Source organism: Pelecanus crispus, chromosome 6 (genome assembly GCF_030463565.1).
Source record: "Pelecanus crispus isolate bPelCri1 chromosome 6, bPelCri1.pri, whole genome shotgun sequence".
Classification (NCBI taxonomy): Eukaryota; Metazoa; Chordata; class Aves; order Pelecaniformes; family Pelecanidae; genus Pelecanus; species Pelecanus crispus.
Window position 1 is genome coordinate 31,933,468 of NC_134648.1, and position 20,126 is coordinate 31,953,593.

At 40.1% G+C, this 20,126-nt stretch overlaps 1 protein-coding gene across 1 annotated transcript in view; it reads right to left on the reverse strand.

Annotated features, from left to right (window-relative positions):
• The window catches only part of SPTBN5 (spectrin beta, non-erythrocytic 5), a 98,659-nt gene that overhangs the window by 19,404 nt on the left and 59,129 nt on the right, over positions 1 to 20,126 (reverse strand). Inside the window, 15 exon segments of the mRNA XM_075712881.1 lie at positions 81 to 337; positions 1,072 to 1,209; positions 2,834 to 2,980; positions 3,604 to 3,694; positions 4,754 to 4,926; positions 6,356 to 6,433; positions 7,433 to 7,621; positions 9,527 to 9,689; positions 10,336 to 10,457; positions 11,999 to 12,112; positions 13,101 to 13,215; positions 13,858 to 13,976; positions 16,703 to 16,798; positions 17,430 to 17,621; positions 18,254 to 18,409. Of these exon segments, the coding sequence (XP_075568996.1) occupies positions 81 to 337; positions 1,072 to 1,209; positions 2,834 to 2,980; positions 3,604 to 3,694; positions 4,754 to 4,926; positions 6,356 to 6,433; positions 7,433 to 7,621; positions 9,527 to 9,689; positions 10,336 to 10,457; positions 11,999 to 12,112; positions 13,101 to 13,215; positions 13,858 to 13,976; positions 16,703 to 16,798; positions 17,430 to 17,621; positions 18,254 to 18,409 (2,150 nt within the window).

Genomic DNA, 20,126 nt, shown 5'->3' on the forward strand with positions numbered 1-20,126 from the left:
ATATGCAGGGAAGAAAAAGGTTGATAAAAATAGGAAAAAGATGGCTTCTACCATCTTCTACAGGCCAGACACACACACACCTCTGCACCAGTTGATCCACTCTCTCTTCTAGTTCATCAGCAAGGAAATGCTTCTCCTTCTGGAACTGCTGAGCTGTGATCACAAGCTCTTGCAGCCGGTCCCTATGGCCAGCAATATCTTCCTCCAGTTCCTCCTGTTTCTTCACATGACTGTTCAAAACCACCAGGTCATTGTTACTATATGGTGCTTTCAACTCATTTTCCACATCTTCCAACCATTTCTCCATATCCTCTACACTTCGCTGAAAATGAAGGCCCTGAGGACAAGCAGGAAGAAAAGGTCATTTACACCTTTAGGACAGACAATATGATATAAAAATCTCATCCAATTTCAGTAAGAATTACACACAAACACACAGAAGCTTCCCAGTACTCAGTGAACTCTTCCCCGATACGATGGTGGTCCAAATGAAGAAAGGAATTCAGTCAGAGTGAATGCAAGAACAGAGGCACAGAACATCAAGAGCTAATCTTGCTTGTGTTGCACAAATACAAATGATGGACACGGTACCTTAAAAGGAAGCCATTTAAAAGGAGAGCTCTATTTTATACCCACAGAGTGTCTGATAGCCCACTGAAAACTCACAGTCATGAGAAGTCATGTGCCTGGAGCTAGAGGAATGAAAAACAGATGTGGGTTTCTTTCTCAATGTTTTGAAGAAAAGATGCCTTTGGGACTGATGCGGAGAGTTGACATATATGAGCGAACGCATTTTCCCCTCAGTACCCTTTCTGGAATCCTGATCTAAACCAGCAGCAGAAAGCAGAAGGGAACATAACCTACAAATCCTTTCCCCTCCATAGGGATCTCCAGTTCTCCTGCTGATTCCATTCAATCAGTCTACACTTCGTAGTTTCTTTGCTCTAATGGTCTTGAGGAATCAGGTCTGATTGTATCAAGTGACACACTGGTTGATGAGACATGTAGCAAGGCAGCTGTGCTATCTCTGGAAAGGACACCAAGACACCACCGCTGGCATCCCTGTATTACCTTGTAAGCATCCTGCAGCTTGGCCCGTTTATCCTGGCAACTTGCTAGCAGTTCCTCCCATAGCTCTTCCATTTCTTGTAGTCTGGACTGAATGGCTTCAGGGGCATAGTGCCTCTCACGGACCATCTTCTCCCCTTCCTGTAGCAGAAAGAACAGTAAAAGTTTTCTTCCTTTGCTGAATGCACCAGAATATATCACTTTTTCCTCCACAAATGAAGTCTACTGGCACTGCTATGTAAAGGGCCAGCTGCAGCCATTGCTTCCTGACGTAACAGATAGAGGCTGCAGAGACGAAGAGAAAACAGATAAAGGCAAAATGCTTATTGAAACTAGGGCAGAGACTGATTTTCCTGTTCTTCTGGCCTCTGAGATTATTTGAAATGCTAGAAGGCAATACTAGAAGACAAAGGGTAAAGAGAATCTTCATTACACAACAGCTACATTGCCTAAAAGCTGGCAGGGAGCCTTGTTTGCAAGCACTCAGTTTTTTTCTGTGATGTGCCACATTCTATGATCACTGTTTGAGATTGCCCAGCCACCTATCCTTTTCTATTCCCTTCCTTGAATGTTGAGAGGACTATCTCATACAAGTGAACCACTGTACGAGATAATAAAAGCTCTTTTAACCATGTACTGTTGTACCACTGTATTATGTGACAAAAGTCTATGTGCATTTCTAATCCCTGAGCTGCAGATGCTTAACAGGTTGGTAGAAGAAGAGGTAGGGGGGCACAGCAAGACCTCCATCAGGTAGAAGAGTCTGTAGATATATCCTTAAGCTGGGACCAAGTTTGCTTTAGAAAGCTAAACTGAGCTATTTCTACATTTTGCAGTGGGGAAGAGGAGGCAGAGCAAGAGAAAGATGCTGTATCAGGACAGAAGATGTTAATTTTCTTCTAAAGAGCAACTACTAAGGCTATTCCCAACAAAAAGACAGGGCATCAAGAAATAATGAGAAAGAGATTGTGCAAACAACTCTTTAAAAACAGATTAGAGAGAATTGTAACTCCACCCTTTAACCCCTCTGTTGTCTCTGCATACAGGGGTGTTAAAAGTTTGTTGGGTTTTTTTTTTTTAAAAAAAGGTGGTTTTTTTTCTACAATCCTGGATGCAGGTGAGTCTGAGGAGGGAATCTACCTTTAATGCTTAGTTATCTATTGCAAAATACAGCTAGTAAGCACTGTGCTGAAAATAAGATTAATAAACATGTAACAGTCTGTCCTTCCAAACTCATCATCTGATCACAGTTTCTGCCAAGTATCTGACAAAGCTTGCCAGACTTCCCTCATATCTCTCCTACTAGCATGTCTCTGCAAAGACAACACTTGAAAACTCTTCTTGATCCTTTTTGTTGGATACTTCTTATCTGACTTGTTGAAGTTGTGCATCCAATCAGCTAGCTTCCCTGCTGGAAAGAAACAGGTGTACCTCTAAAGAGGTATTCACCCCAGAGAGAAGTCCCTAAAGTCAGCAGACTGAATCTTTCACTGAAAGCACCCATCTCTTTCCATTGCGTGCACAGTGAATATAGGTAGCAAGCTCACACTAGACAGTAAGAGAGAAGTTGAAAGAAACCAACGGACACAGAAAGCTCTTGATGGACTAAAGGAATAAGATTCCCAGTCCCCTCAGAGACAGCATGAACATGTCAGTGAGGGGACAGTGATTCCCCCTTGCTTGTTTGAGATCATTGTAACTCAGACTGCCTGCGGAGTCTTTTGTGCCAGTTGCCCACCCTTGCCATCAACCCCACTTCTCTCACAGATTTAATGGAGTCCAGGCGATTTCTGTTTGCCATGATCTCTGCTTGGAAAGTCTGGTGCTTCTGCAGTTTGGTCTGCAGATTGCTTGGATCCTTCCAGCTATCATCCTGGGCAATGCTATTCTTCTCATTGATCCAGGCAGCCACCTTTGGGGAGGAAAGAACAGAAGTGGACAAAACCTTCAGTGTTTCTTCAGCTCCAGCCCGCCAGGCTCTCCTCTAATATGTATAAAACATGGGACTAGTGACACAAATGAGTTGTCCTCTTGAGGTTCTGCTTCCCTAAGCTCCTTCTGTCTTTCATAATGAAGTCATCCCTATATCTCTGTTTACCAGCGCTGTTACCTGGAAAGGGGGCTGTGTCCATGAGACATGCAGTGAGAAAGTGCATGGGCACATGTGTGCATGGGGGAGAAAGGGCAATTATCTCCCCATTTCTAATCCACTGTCAGTATTTCACAAAAAAATAACTGATTTGTCTCTTCCCATGAATTTTAAAATGGTGGCACATTCACTTCTAATGCATTTGTTTCTTCTGCACTTTGCTGGCATCCAGTGCACACTAGATCTTTCATCTGGTGACTGGAGGGAAGCTGTGACTTGAAAGCTGAAAAATATCCCTTCACTCTTATCCTCATCTTTCCCAATATCATCTCATTCCAGAGTCAGTTCCTTGATTTTTCCTGCAGTAAATCCCTTCACGGATTCAGATCTATGCAGCACAGTATGTTTTAAGAGACCAGAATACCATGAATCCTTTGTAATTGTACCTCAAAGGAATTCCTCAGCAACTTCTGCAGAAGTCTTGATTCCTCTAGCAGATGTCTGCGAGCAGCAGCATTCTCCAGCAGTTTCTCTTTTCTGAGATTAAGACAGATGTGTAAGGTAAAAGCCACAGAGTGAATTAGACAGGATAAGGGTTGTCAATTTTCATCTCTAAAACACACGTGATGTAACCCTCCATTCTCTAGGAGAGAACTGTCCATAATATGCAGCCTCCCATGATTTGGATTGTCAGAGAAGATGCTCAGGACTCTACGGGAAGGATTACTAGCAGATAGCTATGTTTAAAGTACACACAAATTCTGTATATATGATATTTGCCTCTAGGAATCACCATTATTACCTTTCAGGGAACAAGAGAACAAAAACTCAACACATTTCTTATATGGAAAGCCTGTGAGTATGATAGTATTTGTTGCTAATAAACCAAAGCTAAACCATCCTTTCATGTTTTTTCCAAATGTGGACCTGTAGCACTTTATTCATGTTAATGCAGGCATGAGATAGTTTGATCATATCAATAAATTCATATGGTCACTTTAATCGTAATGTATCTCCAATCTCTCTTCGTAAATTTTATGTATACCTTTTCATCAACCATAGCACTGAATACAACTGCTTCTACTGTCAGCATTTAAGATGAACAATATGCAACATGCTAGGAGAAATAAAGTAATTCACATGAAAGGGTAAGATCTGATCAGAAAAATTACAAATGCCCTAAAAGATGATTTGAACAGGACTTTAAGATCAACCCTATTAGAGCAGTGAAAAAGCAGTTGTGTAGCAAATTACTTCTGTTGATGGTATTTAATGATAATGAACTATTTAATGGTGCAGCAGGCCTCTGTTTTTTGTTTGCAGCACTGTCCCTAAGGCCAGGCCAGGATACAGAATTACAGGAAAACTGCTTTTTTCTGAATCCTGCTCCCTCTCCACTTAACTGTATTTTGGAAACCTCCTAATGAAATATTGACTAGACTCAGGCCAATTTGGCAAGACCACAGTGCAAGGCACAAAGTTGAGTAAATGCAAACCAGTTCATGGTTCTCGTAAAACATTTAAAGATATTAGTCACATGGGAGAGTCTCATTGCAAAAGAGATGGGTGGCTAACATGGGAAGGGTTTGACATCACCTCCTCAGAACAGCCTGGCATCTGTTGGTGATGTTGTCCGAGTCATAATGCTTGTTCTGCGTTAGCTGCTGAGCAAATGAGGCCATCTCATCAATTTTCTCCATCTGAGCTTCCAGGGCTTTTTCAAACTGTGTGTGCTTCCGCTGTAGGCTCTCCACACTAGACACTGAGTCCTGGATAGAATTCCACAAAGGGAAGCTGCTTTCAGTCAGAGTTTTTGCATCCACAACACTGATAATTCAGAACCTAAATGGCATTTACCCCATACTTGCAAGCTGTCAAGAAAATTTGTTGGTCTTTGAAATTTACTGACATTGAATCTGAGACTTGGGGGCTAAACACATGGTATATGCATGGTCTGAGGCCATTATTTCAGGGTCAAAACTGAACCAACTGGTGGATGCTTAGCTTCTCTTGCATGTTGTTGTGCTGCACAGAACATATCACTTCTTAAGAGATAAAGCATCATCTCCTAATCGTAAATCAATCTTAAGACAGATACTATTTTGGACACAAAAGTGGGGTGCCAAACTGAGATCAGAGTTAAGTGAACAAATATGTTGCAGAAAGATTAAAATTAGAGCCTCGGTTTCAACCCGTGGAATTTGGAAGAGCTCAGATCCAGATTTGAATTTGAGGACTGGAGTGTGATGTTGCAGTAATGAGAGAAACACAGAATTTGACTTGTAACATTCGTGAATCCCAAGCTTAATGACTCGGAGTTCTCTTTTTAGCACCCAGCATCCCTCTGCACTTTTGTTTAGAATCAGTGGTATCAAAATGTTGTTACCACAATAAACTCTGCTTTCCCACTATTCTAAAGGAAGCAATAAAGCTCACATCAAATGCCTCAGAAACAAATCTAGGCTTCTGGGTGCTTACATGAGTCATTGGAAGGGAAGGTACTCACAAAGCATTTTTTTTGTGCATTCCTGAGCTAAACATGACTGGAAAATGAGTGTCTAAGTCTCATATACTTCAATGGAGGGACTGTAAATACATACCTCCAGGCTGAAAATTACAGACAGACACCAGCCACTAGCATTATATGTTTTTCATACCATTTGTACCAATTATGTCTACACTGAACTCTGAGATGTAATTGTAGTACCTACAGAGATAACTAATTTAGTAGCACTACCTATACAAGGTGCAGGGTAAGCTAAGCATCAGAATGCACATCCATCATCCTGCATAGCTTTTGCAACCCATCATCAGTCTGCAGTTTCAGTTACTGCAGTGTTACTGGTGCCTGAGGTAGGTAATTTAAAGCTACACTGGGTATGTCAGCAGTGACAGCAATGATGACTTGCACACTGCTGGTAAACGTATTTGAGTCAGATATGATCAGTTAGAGAGATGCAGTCTCATTTTCGTGCTATAATCGGAGTAGTTGGACAGTTTCATTACTCTTGGGGCTGAGAATACTATCCCATGTAAAGTATCAAGGAAAGAAATCTGATCCTAAACTGTCAACAAGACGGAGCAGTAACTTCAGAAGGAGAAAGATCACAGGAAGGTTCAGAGCACATCATCATACTTCACAGCTCCCTTTCCTCCAGACCAATTGCAGAGAAAATTGTAATTTCTCAGAGCACCTACCCCTAAGTCCTCATTGGCTAGGAAAGCCTCTTTGCTGCTGAGCCAGCTCTCAGTCTGTTCCACATAGCCACAGAATTTCTGTAGAGGGAAAAAAAGCAGTCATAAACATGGTGTAAAACAGAGGCAAACCTGACTTTGGCAGAGTACACTGAAAAAAACAAACTTCCAGGGCTACTCCAAAAATTAACTGCATAGCACTAGATGCTACAAAATCCACACATGTAACAATTATTATTGTAACTTCCTCCTTTAAAATATGATTATTTCTTTTTGTCTAAGACATAGGATACAATACAAGTACTTGTAGCTAGTTTACTAATAGTGTAGAGAGTGCTGTGTAAGGTAACTGGCCAATAAAAAGAATGGTAACATGGCCTGAAATAAGTAGAATGTAATACATAAAGAAGCATGAAAGCAGCCCTTACCATATGGTTTAAGTTCTCACATATATGAAGCTTTTGAGATGGGACTGGTAGCACCAGCTGTTATTTAAGGTACTTGACATTCCCCATTGTAAATTTTCCATTTCAGTTATTTCTAACTTCTGCCAACAAGGCATTTGAGCAGAAATTTTTTGAGATGACTGTTACAGGGAAGTATTTCTGGAAAACTGCAGCCAAAACAGTTCTTTTCTTAGAAAAAAAGCAGGGAAAAATACAGTATTCTCTCTGTGCTAAATTTTTCTTCAGTTTTTTTTTTTTTAAATACTTGCCTGCCTCCATGTTTTATGGGGGAGGTTAGAGAATTTGGTAGAGTAGTGATGTTTCATTTTAAGTCTGTGCCTTTGGCCAGCTGCACGAGAGTTTGACCAAATTTTGCTAAGTTTTATAGCCTTGAAAAACATATGAGCACATATTCCACAGAAATTTCTTTGATTTGTAAAGGTACAATTTCTAAAAGTCCTGCCACCACTGAATGTGCTTGGCCCTCAGCATGCCTTCCTGAAACTGGTGAAACAGACATGATAATGGGTATTATTAGCATATCTTTCATAATACCACCTTATAAGTTTGCTGTTTATACTGAGAAAAGTCATCAGTGGCACATGCATTCTCTGTTGAATATCTTTTTACTCACCTGTAAATCTTGTGCCTGCAACAATTTTGTGTATTGCTCCTGCCATGCTTGGATCAATTCAGACCAGGCTTGCTGTAGTCTGGAGAGGGACTGGTGAATCTCAGGGTTTGCGTAGTGACCAGAATTGGCAAGCTCTTGACCATAGTTACTGAGAGAGTTGAATCTTTCCACTCGTGCTTCAATCTCCTCCTAAAATATATTACTAAGGTTGATGTCAAGGGTTTATGGAATGCCAGTTACTCAGAATACAAGCCTTAAGGGGAAGAATATGGGCTGTAACTTTCCAACACTAATATTTGTATGGAAAATCATTCATCTTTGAGCTATGTTACTGAAAGAGCATAGAATTGCTGAAGAGAAAATAAACATGGACAATAAATGACTTTATTGCTCTAGGAACAACTGGTGTCCTACAAATCAAAATTAGGATTAAATTAGAAACAGATTAGAAAGTGCTTAGATATAAATGAACACATTTTTGAATATCCATAATACCGTATCCCCCCCCAGTCTTCCTACATAAAGGTGGATCTTATGAGAAACAGTGCCTAGAACTTTTCTTCTTCTGCCAAATAGGTCAGCATCAGTTTATTGCATTAAAGACATGTTTTAACTTTATTTTGTGGTGTTAAAATAAAATACATTTAACTTTTTCACCTGGCTTGAGGAATGAGTTATGCCTATATACTGAATCCTGAAGGTGAAAGCATTACAAGCAACTATAACCCCAGCAAACTGAGTGTGGAATTCCCAATGTAAATAATTTGAAAATAAAAATAACCATGCACTGAAATAATACCATGTATTAACTCATAAACCACCTTAAAAACTATGGCATGTACTATTAAATGTCTACAATTAGAACTGCTGTTTTAGGGCTTTTTTAGGGGGTGGTGTTGCCCAATCATAGATAACACAGCTGTAAGATAGCTGTTCTATTTTTTTCATTCAGATTGGCATCTTTTATTCAACTCCAGTCTCTCCTAAGGTCTTTGGTTTGAGCCACCAACCTGAATGACAAAACCTGTCCATTTTTCTTGCCTTGTCTATAATTTTAGTTTAGTCATTCCAATACAAAAGAACATATTGCCTGGATTCCTCCTCTTCTGTGTGACTACCTCCTTAGAGCCATTTGGATTCCTTTATTAACAGATATTAAAGACTCAGATCTTGCTGCCATCTAAATTTGGAGTACACTACATCAGCAGTTTGGGGTATTTCTGTTTTGACAAAGTATCATTAGCAAAAACATTGTTAAGTATGTGACACGAGAGATCATTGTTAAAATGGAAGACTCTGTAAAAGGAGGGGACTTCAGGTACTTCATACTAAAATTCAATCCTAGAAAATGAATCAGAATCTACAAACTATTTGTGCTAACAATGGGACCCACAAAGCATTGGATATTAGTCATGATTTGGGGAACATGATTTTTAGAAAAAGTAACATAATTGCAAAGAAAATGTAACACAACAGCTGAAAGATAGCTATGACACTTGGGAAAAAGTAAAATATTAACTTTTTTCTAAGGTTAACGAACAGTATCACTTCTTTTAGAAAATCCACCAAAAATATTAGCCAAATTAGCTGCCAAAAGATTGTGTGGTAATTAGTACTGGGATATGAAGTTTTTCAGAACGGAATGTGTAGTACCATCCAATGGTGATTTATTGCCTTGCGTGAGACAAACGGCTGTTTTTATCTTCCTCTCAGGCAAATGGAGTTTGCGTGACAAAATCTAACTCAAAGCTAGAATTAACTGGCATTAACTTTTTGGCGATATGAATAAAGAGATCGGCAGTGAGCATGTTTTGATACTGAACCAGCTTTTTACCTACAAGGTTGGACAGCAGTACAGGTGAGAGATAATGGGTCTTCCTGAGACTTTTTGCGGAGACATGAGCTGCCAAACAGGCCATGGGATAGAGTTATGTCAACATGTAGCTGACTTTTGTCCCTAGCCTGTTACTGAAAACAGTCTTTTCATCATGTTACTGACAGATGCATGCAGCAAAATTCTGCTGTGTCTGCAGCAATTAATTCCCATGGGAAAGATTCCCAGTATGTTCAACTGGAAGCAACGATGATACTTGCCTTTCTCTCCTGGTGCTCCTCAATCATGCTTTCCGCTTCATTTGCACTTTTAGGAAGCCCCCCTGCTTCCATTAAGCCTCTGATGTTTTGGGTCCAATCTAGCATCTCCTTCACCTCCAAGTTAAACTTCTGCAACTGGTACGAGGCTGCCAGCTTCTCCTTCCTGCCACAAAATGTGCAGTTCAGCATTATCCAACACAGAATTATCTAGTTGCCTCTCCCTCCCCATTTGCAGAGGAAGGTATCCTAGGAGAAGCTAAATGAAGTGAATTCAAGCCTCCTAGCTTTCCCTTACAGCTCCTAACAGTCCTCGCATTAAACCAAAATCACAGGAGATGCACACTGCCTTGGAAACAACATGCTTACCTTATTTTCTACATCAGTTCATTAGGACAAGAAACGTGAAAAAGCTTTTATAGCTGTTGCTTTCGGCAGTGACTACAGCTCAGGCCTAAGTCTGTCTTGTTTTTGGAAGATTCAAGAAAAAAAAAAATCTTCTAGAACCATCCAAAAATACATCTTTCACAAAGGCTTCATGACATATTTAATCTGATAGCCTGGAGGCATTTTAATAACATTATTTAGTGGGATAAGCCACAAACTCATTATATTAGTTTTCCCGAAGTCACATCAGTGGAACTTTTCTTGTACCAAGTCACACTTGTTCCAATGCAGGTGTCTTAGCTGTCTGTATAAACTTTGTAAAGGATCCTCAAAAACTTTTAAAAAGCTCCTGGCAAGCCGATTTGAGACTCCAGGGAGCAGCTTTGCTGCTGCTGAGAGACATTCAGACCACTAGAAGTCTTTACCTTTGTTTGGCCTGTCCCTGGAGTCGCAGCCAGTTGTTTTTCATCTCCTGTTGCTTCATAGTCAGTTTGTCATTTATGGATGGATTCCTTTTGGAAAGGCGGAAAGATTCCAATTCCAATGGCTGGGAAGAGATTTATAGTGGAGTGAATTTATGCCAAATGCTTATATTTGTTCCTGAGTTTGCCTTTCAGGAAAAGTAGTTCATTTTAAAATCTCAGCTTTCAAAAGCAGGTACTTAAATTACAATAACAAAATATACAAAGGGACTTGTTATATGCACAAAAAAAATATATGCACATTTGTGAGCAATCATCCAAGTGAAGAGAGGTGTGTGTTGCTTCACATGCACAAATGTTAATTTACAATTAAGAAAGTACTTTTGCAGACTAAGGACAAATATACAGGAAAACTAAGTGCTAATTGTAGCCTCTATTAGCTTAATCTAATTAAGATGGGTAACAAAAGCCATGAAATACGGCAATACACAGAAGCAACCCGATTTGCCTTTCAGCAGAAGACTCAAAAATCGTTTGTATCTATTTCAGCTAACAGCAGCATCAAAACACTACTTTTAGTATAGACTTCTAGTTGATGTCGTTTTCCTTAGCACTGCCTTATGAACAGTAATGAACACTCACCAACCCAGGTTTAAAGTTGGTACCTTTCTCAAATAAACCGATGAAAATGGAGAATTTTAATTATGCAGAAAGGAGAATATGTCAGGCTGGTTTTAATCCAGAAGAAAAGTACAGAGGTACTTTGTACATGGTATTTGTAGCAGCACCAAAAAAACCCCAAACCCAAACCTTGCTCATCTTTCTGTTTCCATGCAGCACTCTCCCATACAGCCTTGCTAATGCTATCTGTAGAATGCTGACTAGTAATTACCCATGTTTCATATGAGAATTAGCTAACAAGCTCACAGTGTGTGAAGGTATCACTTCATATTGTCACCATTTGCATACTATCATAAAGAAAAAGTTTAGAGAAAGTTTGCAAAAATATTTTCTATATGGGTTTAACACTCTGTCCAACAATGAAAACCATGAAAGGTTGTTGTAGGATTTCTACTACTGCAGTTCACCTGAAAACATTTATTTTTATTAAAAATATGCAATTATATAGGAGCTCAGACCCATATTTAATACTCAAGATTAGTCCTAAATAATGCAAACTGGCCATTTTACAAAAGCCAGAGCTGATCAGGCAGGTGATTAGAACCTGAGATTTCTGGTTTTGATGTCTACGTCAGAAAACTACATGCACTGTGGGTCTTGCATTTTAGTTCAAACCAGAACTAGTTGTGATTTTGTTTCAAGTCAGTACAGAAACTGGGGGAAAGATGGAGAGTTAAATTTGGATTCCACACTTTCCAAAAGATATAGGACAGTCTAATCTGGCTTGTAGGTGAGGGCCAGAGAATCAGCTAACATATTAAAAAGGGACTTCCATTCTTAGATTTGGTGCATCAGGAAAAATAACATTTGACACAATAAAGTGGGATTAAGCAGCACAGTATTTTACTGAGAAGAAATCTGTGCTGCATTTGCATTGCAGTGCAATTAATGAATCTGAAGAGTCATGCTGTCATCTTTGCACCATGTTTCCAAGAAGGAAAAATGAACTTTTTTACAGTATCCTCTGTACTTCCTCACTTCTTACCTCCATTTTGGACTGAATAACACTGATTTCTCTCTCCATCTCTTCATGCCTTCGAATCAGGTTTTCCACACTTTCCACATCTTTCCCATAATCCAGTGCTTGTATCAGTACACTCTGGAGGGGGTAGTAGGATGTGTAAATGGTGAAGATGACAAAAAGCAAAAGGATCATATCTTAATCCTTTCAAATAGTCTCCTCTTTCCCTTCTTTGTATTGTCTCTGAATGTTCTTATTGTCTTTTTAAATATCAGCAAGGCACGTTGTCTGCACCCCTTACAGAGATGGAACAAGAATTCACAACTCTTTGAACAGCCGCAATCCTACTTAAGGATTCTGGCCATTCACATATAAAACAAAGACAGGAATGCTTCCCTGCATTTCTCAATGTTTCTCTTCCATTTTTTTCCATACACCAAAACAGCCAAATATTTGCCATTAAATTGTGGCACAGAAATTTTCAAGTGTGTTTTATGAAAATATGGAAGATAAAATTGACCCTCAGAATCCTACCAGAAATGAAATCTCAGACAATGAAGAAATATATTTGTAAAAGTTGTTACAAAAATTTCAAACCAACAGCCTTGTAACCTTTAGTACCACTATGTATCTGCCTACTGACTTATAGTTAAATATCATTAGTTACGTGGATGAAATAATTAGGTTTTATATAGCCTTTTTCTTCTATTAATCTCAAAATTATAATCCAGGATAGGCATTTTTACCTCAATTTTCTGAACAAATAAGATTTTTATACAACTTTTCAAACTTACATATTTAATATGTCTGCATTGTGCAGCAGGGAGAGATATGCAAGCTAGTATTGAATGAACTAAATTTAAATTTGGAACACCAGAAGTTGGTATATTCAAACTAAATAGAAAATTCAGAAAAAGCTCTATGGTAGCTCAGCTAAATGGCTTTTGGTATTCAGAACTGACTTGGCTCAGCACTGTGAAAGAGATGCAAACTTGATACACAGACAGCTATCAAAGGTCACTGCTGGATATTCAGTATCTCTCTAGCAACTGGCATGCCTGGGTTTATCACTGTTAGCAAAATAGAACATTTTCCCATTTCAATTAATCAAAATCTGAGAACTCACCTTCTCAGTAATTCTCTCTGTGATGTCATCAATTTCTCTGATTAAGGCATGAATCTCTAGGGCTCCGTCTAACTTCTTCCTGTATGCATTCAGGTTACCATGGAAACTGTTCCACCTTTTATTGAAAAGAGTATTTTAGAGGTGTATTTCAGAGGTGAGGATTTCCACAACTGAGTTTCATGATGCTCAGATTGAAGTAAAAAGATAGAATTTCTGAACTGCCTTGTGTATTGATCCCCACTTCCCCACAATGAGGGGCGTATCACAGAGATAAAGCATTATCCTGACAAGACTATCTGGTTATATTTGTTCCAAGTTTTCAGGATGGCATGGGGCTTAAAAGCTAAAAAGTACTGATCCAGTTTCCTTAAACTCTCAATAACCTCACAATCCCTTTCTTCCTGCTTTGGGTTCTTTGCTAGGGGGCTATGAAGTAACAAAAGCAATATGCACTTCACCAGGACAACTATGTGAAGAGATGGAAGTGTCTTAGCTTCATGGATCTAGTGTGTCAAGTGCTGTGAAACATCATATTTGCCTCCAAGGCTAGAAACAGGACTTTGGCCCTGCTGGATTAGAAATCCTTCTGGCTAACTGCTCTGAGAGTATCGAAAGGCAGCTCCAGTGCCTGATATTTGGTAGTCATGACATTAAAGAAGAAAATATATGTTGCAATTCATCCATTTATCCCAGCCGAAGACACCTAATTGTCCCTTCTTGTTTTTGCTTTACACAGAAGCTTTAAAAGCATACTCACTTCTCATTGAGCTGCTTCCGGCGCTCATATATTGTCTTTGTTTCTTCCTTGTTTTGTCTCTCCAGTTTCATGGCCAGGGCATTGATAGCCCTGATGTGAGCATCGTCTACTGTTGTCTCCTGTAAAGTGAGAAAGGGAACAAAGGTATGTGTTTGAAATGCTTGTGACTGAGTTTTCCACTGAGACACGAAAAATAACAATAACAGCAACAGGCAAGAGTTTTACCTCACTACCAAACATTTCAGACATGTGGGGTTTACTCTACTACAACTGCTGGTGTAGTCCCCGATGAGAAGACAGTAAAGGCAAGAAAGGACATTAATGACTATAGATACAACAATGATCTAGGTCTCGATGAGGAACCTCAGAGCTTAATTTCTGAGCCAGGCATTCCAGCAGGGGCTTGTTTGTTGAGGAAACATAGGTGCAGTTGCTGGTTACATAGGTGGCTGCTGTGGAACAGCTGATGTGTGGCAGATTATTCCTGTGTCAAACAGGTAGTGACTTGTGGCTCCTAGACCTACTCACTGGTTTTTTTGAGATAGGCTTCTGTCCAGATGTGCCTTCTGTACTGTGGACAACAGGCTTAAAATCCATACAGCCTTGAGAAACCCAGACAACCCATGCCATTGTGTTTTCTTCTAAAGCAACATCACTGCATTTTAAAAGGTATGCTAAGTCTTCAAGGCAACTTGCTTCCTATGTATATACCATAGAAAGGATAATATTTGCACATTACACATATCATCTGGACTATAGTGGAATAATTGTTCTTTTGGAGCATGACAGATGGACAACACTTAACACTGCTCCAATATTCAAAAACATTCTCTGTTTTTCTAAGACCAGTAAATCACAAGCTTAGTGGGGAGACATCAATCACTGGTGTAATAGAAGCACAGCTGCAAGATGCCAGCACACTGTTAATAGAAGTATTGACTCCATTTGTATTTTATTTATGCTACATCCATACCAACATGCATGCTTCCATATGTGCTTTACTATTATACACATCCATAAAGTAAACAAGAGAAACCAGCAGACAGCCAGATATTCTTCAGAAACCCTGCAATGTCCTCTCCTGGGAAATAATAGCAGCACAATGTGACAGAATATGAGTAGAAAATCTGGCAGGCATCAATGCAGGATGATTGCTCCCTACTCTGACCTCAGATTTGTCTAGTGGGGAAGCTTAGACCAGATGGATGCACACATTGGCCAGGACCACCCTGCTTCTGTTTGTATCACCCTATGAAGTACTGTGTAACCAAGCATCAGCTATGATGGTATCACTGTCCCAGCCTTTTTCTGTAGGAGTCATGTTCAGAGTGGTACAGGAGCAGTAGCTACAAGCTGATAGTATCTAAGGCCAAGAGTTTCCTGTGGCACATAAAATCTACCTTATGCTGACTGGGACACTGGGTTGTTTCTGTCTCTTTCACCATCCTCCTTTTGGCTGGTACAACCTGTAGCAGAGCCCTTGCTCCATCCCTTAGATCACAGTTCAGCTGGTGAGGACTAAAGGGCCACTAATTCCTTGGTGCTGAAGCTTGAGTATTTTGGCTCTCTACCCAAATCCAGTACTAATGCACTGTCACAGGAAATTCTGCCAGCCTCTGGAAAGGGGAGGTCAGGGTTTTCTCCCAACTGTCAGGCATATCTATACTGTTACTTTGCATAGAAGAGGATTGTCTCCTTCTGCTATTAGGCAACAGAAATAGAAGATGGGAGCTGCCATAACAGGAATTGACAACAAAATAACAGGCAAACAAAGGATAAAGAATATTAGGAGAGAACATTAGAGTAAGCCTCATTCATGAAGTCCTAATATACCTCTTTCAGACCTTCTTCACAGCTTCCATATTAACAAATCAGCACAGTAATCTTTCCTGCATGACACTCAGACCTGTTAGTCCACATCTGTAGCAGTTCACACAAACAGAGATCAAGAAGCTGCTGTAAATGCATCCCCTCAACATATGGCCTCACAGCTCTCACAGTGGGAGCTGAAGCACATCACAAGGAGGGCCTTGTTGTGGCAGGGCCTGTTCCCCAGCATTCCCAAGGTTTGGTGCCCAGGTTAGCACATCTCACTGGGGGCAAGAGAGGCAGCTGGCATGACTCAGCACCACAAAAGAGGGTCAGAGATCTCAGCACAGAAAGGTGAACTGTGCAGCTCAGCTGTCTTGTCACATGGCTGCCATCCAAAATGTAAACCATTGCTCTATTTTACTAAATGTCTGATTATTAATGTTATGATTCACAACCTACCACATGTGCTGTATAAACAAAGTGTGTGTGTGTGTGTGTCCCAAAGTGCTTCATTTGGATGAAGGAATATGAGAAACGTGACTGTTCCTCAGGAGGAGGGGGAGGGAGAAATAAAGGAGGGAAATGGAGAAAGTGGTCAATTTTTTTTATGGGCTTGTTCATGGAAGGTCTATATCAACTTTCAGATTCAAACCAACATGGCTGAAACAACATTTTTAATCCGCTTTTGGGTGGAATTCACTGTGACTTGTGGACTGCATGAACCAAACTTGAAATTTGTCCAAATTCAGAGTCAAATTCACAGCCAGCTTTCCAGTCATGCAATACAATCCAAAATTCAGGTTGCGTCATGAGTGCCAGACAGCTCATTTAGACATCGTCTAAGCAGAAGGCACAATGAAAGAAAATTCTATCTATTTTAATGGCTTATAAAGTGGTAATGCTTCCTAGCCCCCTGATCTTTCACCTCCTCAGGGTACTGGCACTATATTTGCTACCTGGACATATTGCTGGGATGAAAAAGTAACTGCTGCTTCCAGCCATACAAGGAATGTGCGTGAAAAACACCTCTTACCCCTGATGTTGCTCCGTGGAACTCATTCAGCTTTTTCATGAGCTGCAGGCAGTGTTCATAGTCATTTCCCACATCACCTACATTAATCATGACTTCCTGGGGAAATAAGCAACAGACAGGCAAACATTCAGGCTAAGAGTACAAGAACACAGCACATCCCAATGCTTATGCTGATGCAATCAGTTCTGTGATGTGTCTGTAAATCATTGACCTACAGCTTCTGAAGTAGTCTCTTCTAATCTTTAGGTAATTATGAGACTTAGTCCAAACTCCCTCTCCAATCTATTACTGATTATGAAAGCAGCCTCTGAATGAAAACTTAGTGGATCAAGTGACTCTTCCTTCACTCTTACAAAGAGAAACTTTCAGATTTGATACACAATGCGAGTGACTGCCAGTTGCCAAATGCTTCAAGTCTCTTCCATTCTAGTCTGCTTTCATTTCTCTGTCTCGATACAGACAATCGAGATGACCACCAATAATCACAATCTCTTCATGTGCACATTTTACATGAGAACTGTCCAACTGACCCTGGCATAGAAACACTACAGAAATTTTTAGAATTTGTTGAATCATTCCTTCCATATTGTTTGTAGAGCATGTCATGATTCTTCCAGGCAAAAGCCACTAAGAAAATGTCCTGTAAGATGACACATTTATCAGAAGTTCACTGCTAAATGGCAAGTATCTAGTGTGTTGCTTGGGTTAAATACTATAATCCATGTACCTTCTCCCTGATCCAGGCTTCCACCTGGTCCACCTTCTGGAGAAATTCCAGGAAGTCCCGGCTCTCCTCCAGCATCTTTCCACGGGCAGCCACAGCTCTCTTCAACTTCTCCCAATGCTCCTGAAGCATGTGGACTTGGCGACGGATCTCTCCTGATTTTGGGTGCCCTTTTGATACCAGGGCTTCTCCTTTCTTCACATTCAGAAGAAAAAATTAGAAATTAAGTTTGCCACTAATTTTTAATGTGATTACCATGTTACATGACCTCTCTAGAAGGACTCTCTCACTTTCCTAACCTGGACTGCACAATAAATTACCAATATAAATTCTTACTGCCCAAATGATACGGCTCAGCTGGAAAGCTTTTATGTCTGGAGGGAATCAAGAACACCAGGATTTGAATGTTTCCCTGCCAAGAATGACATTCATGGAGTGGGAGAACTAAGAGAGGTATTACAGATGATTGCGCTTTTCAGCTATGTGATTCACCTAGTTTCAACAAAAATGTTCACAAATTGGGCATGAAATCCTATTTACCTTTTGTAGGGGTAATCACCCCAGGCAAGGAAGAAATCAATGATATCTTTCTATTCAGGCAATAAGGAAAGATGGAAGTTCCCTGGATAGAGCAATTAACAAATCTCTCTGTTGTAAATTAACAGCATTACATTTCCATGGCATAGCAACTGGGTTCTTGTCACACAAGTAGCGTAATCGATACAGAAGCGGTGAACAAGCTACTCTTCCTTTTCATTCCATCTATCTGTCCTTCTTTGGATAACCAGCAATAATCTGTAAAAACACTAGCAGAGTGAGAGAGTTACCTTATTAACAGCTGTGATGATTTCTTCATTTGCTAGAATCTCTGCCTCAAAGACCTGATGTTTCTGCAGCAGCTTCATTTTGTCCTGTAGACTGCTGGGGTCTTGTATGGAAGGATCTTCTAGCTTCTGCATGCGCTCACTGATCCAGTTTTCTGCCTGCAGCGGTGTGAGGCATCAGAGTTAGCATGACATGCATGGGCCTCCTCCCAGAACATGTTGTTGTTCTATGCAACTGCCTATGCCTGGGCTGGGCAGATTGATCTGGGAGCTGAATAGCTGAGGTGGCTCTCCAGTTTCTGAACTATTCTATTTGCTAGGAAATAAAAGCAGGTAGGGATGAAAGTAATTTTTATCTGGCTACCACAATAATGAAAAATTCCTTGAATACCCCAAATTTTATCACAAGCCATAAACAGATTATACAATCTCCTAGATTAGATACAGAGAATCCTTCAGCAGATATGCAGCTTTGACATGGTAGACATTTTTAAAATGAGATTATGACAGCTGAGCTTTGGATTTAGGCATCTGAGTGTCATCTCCTATCTCTGTCATTGACCTACCTGTGAGCTGGGTTAAGATTCTTAAGAATTCTGTGCCTCACCTATAAAACAGCACTAACATTTCCTGATCTCAGTGATGTTGTGAGACCTAAATGGAAAATGCAAAGCAAATAAAGCCTTACTGATGGGGCCAAGCACTAGTCAGATTATTTGAAAGCAAATACAACTCTATTTGCCTTTACATTTCATAAAATTCAAAATGGTCTAGTCAGGAACATCTGATTCAGACAAGCAGGTGAACCATGAGGACTAACAAAGCAAGGATTATGTGTTTCTCTTAGGAAATTCCTTTTTAGGGGATTTGAATGTGTGCAGAATAAAATGGACAATAGGTAGTGAGTTTTCCACAATTTTCTTTAAAGTCTGCTAAACTTTAGCCCTTAGCACTATCCACCAAAACACTGAGAAGTGAACACCTGACATACATTGTAACTGATCCTGTTGTCCTCAGACCAACTGAAGTAACCTAATGTTTTGACAACACAAGGACAGCAAATTGAGGCCGGCTTTATCAGTTTCAAAGCATCTTGGCGGTCCTTGTGGAGCTGTGCTACATGCACACAAGACTTGACAACTGGAGGATTTTCTCAGTTAATTAATGATTTGGAGTGCTGCTTCAGCTGCTGAAATTCTATAAACAAGAACAGAAATAGCTTTCACTAGCAGCATGCTCTCCAGAAACTCTTCCCCTCCAAAGCACAGTTAGAGACTGAAACAGGAGCATTATGTCAACGTTGCCCAGGACAGCACACTGTCATCTGCTGTTTTCATTTCTGACATCCTCCTCACAAGCAAGGGCCTTCTCCCATTACCCAGCCACACATTAACGCTTTAACGTCACTTAACTGACTTATTTGTATGGGAGAGGCTCACCCATAGAGCTAGGATAAGAAACAAATGAATCCCCTCTATATAGTCACTTAAAGGGTGATTTCTCTCCTACTTTTTAATAATAAGCAATGGCTTAATGACAGACTGAACAAAGCCATTTTAAAAAAATCACATCTGCACTCTTAGTGGCTTGGTTTATTTTAAGGCTTACTTAGGATGGCTCTAGAGAGTGAGATCCTTCTCCTGGCCCCATGTCCACTTTCAGATGTGAAGCAAGGCTGACCTGTTGTCCCAAGATCTTTCTATGGAAAGACTTATGGTTGTCTGGACAGGCATCTTCACTTTATGGAAGACAACAGCGAGACTAGTGTTATGCTCAGTGTAGGCACATGGGACTAGTCTTATTTCTATGGGACTCAAAAAATGTGGGCACTATCAGTTTAGAAACCTACATTTTCAAAATATCAGTTACTGTAACC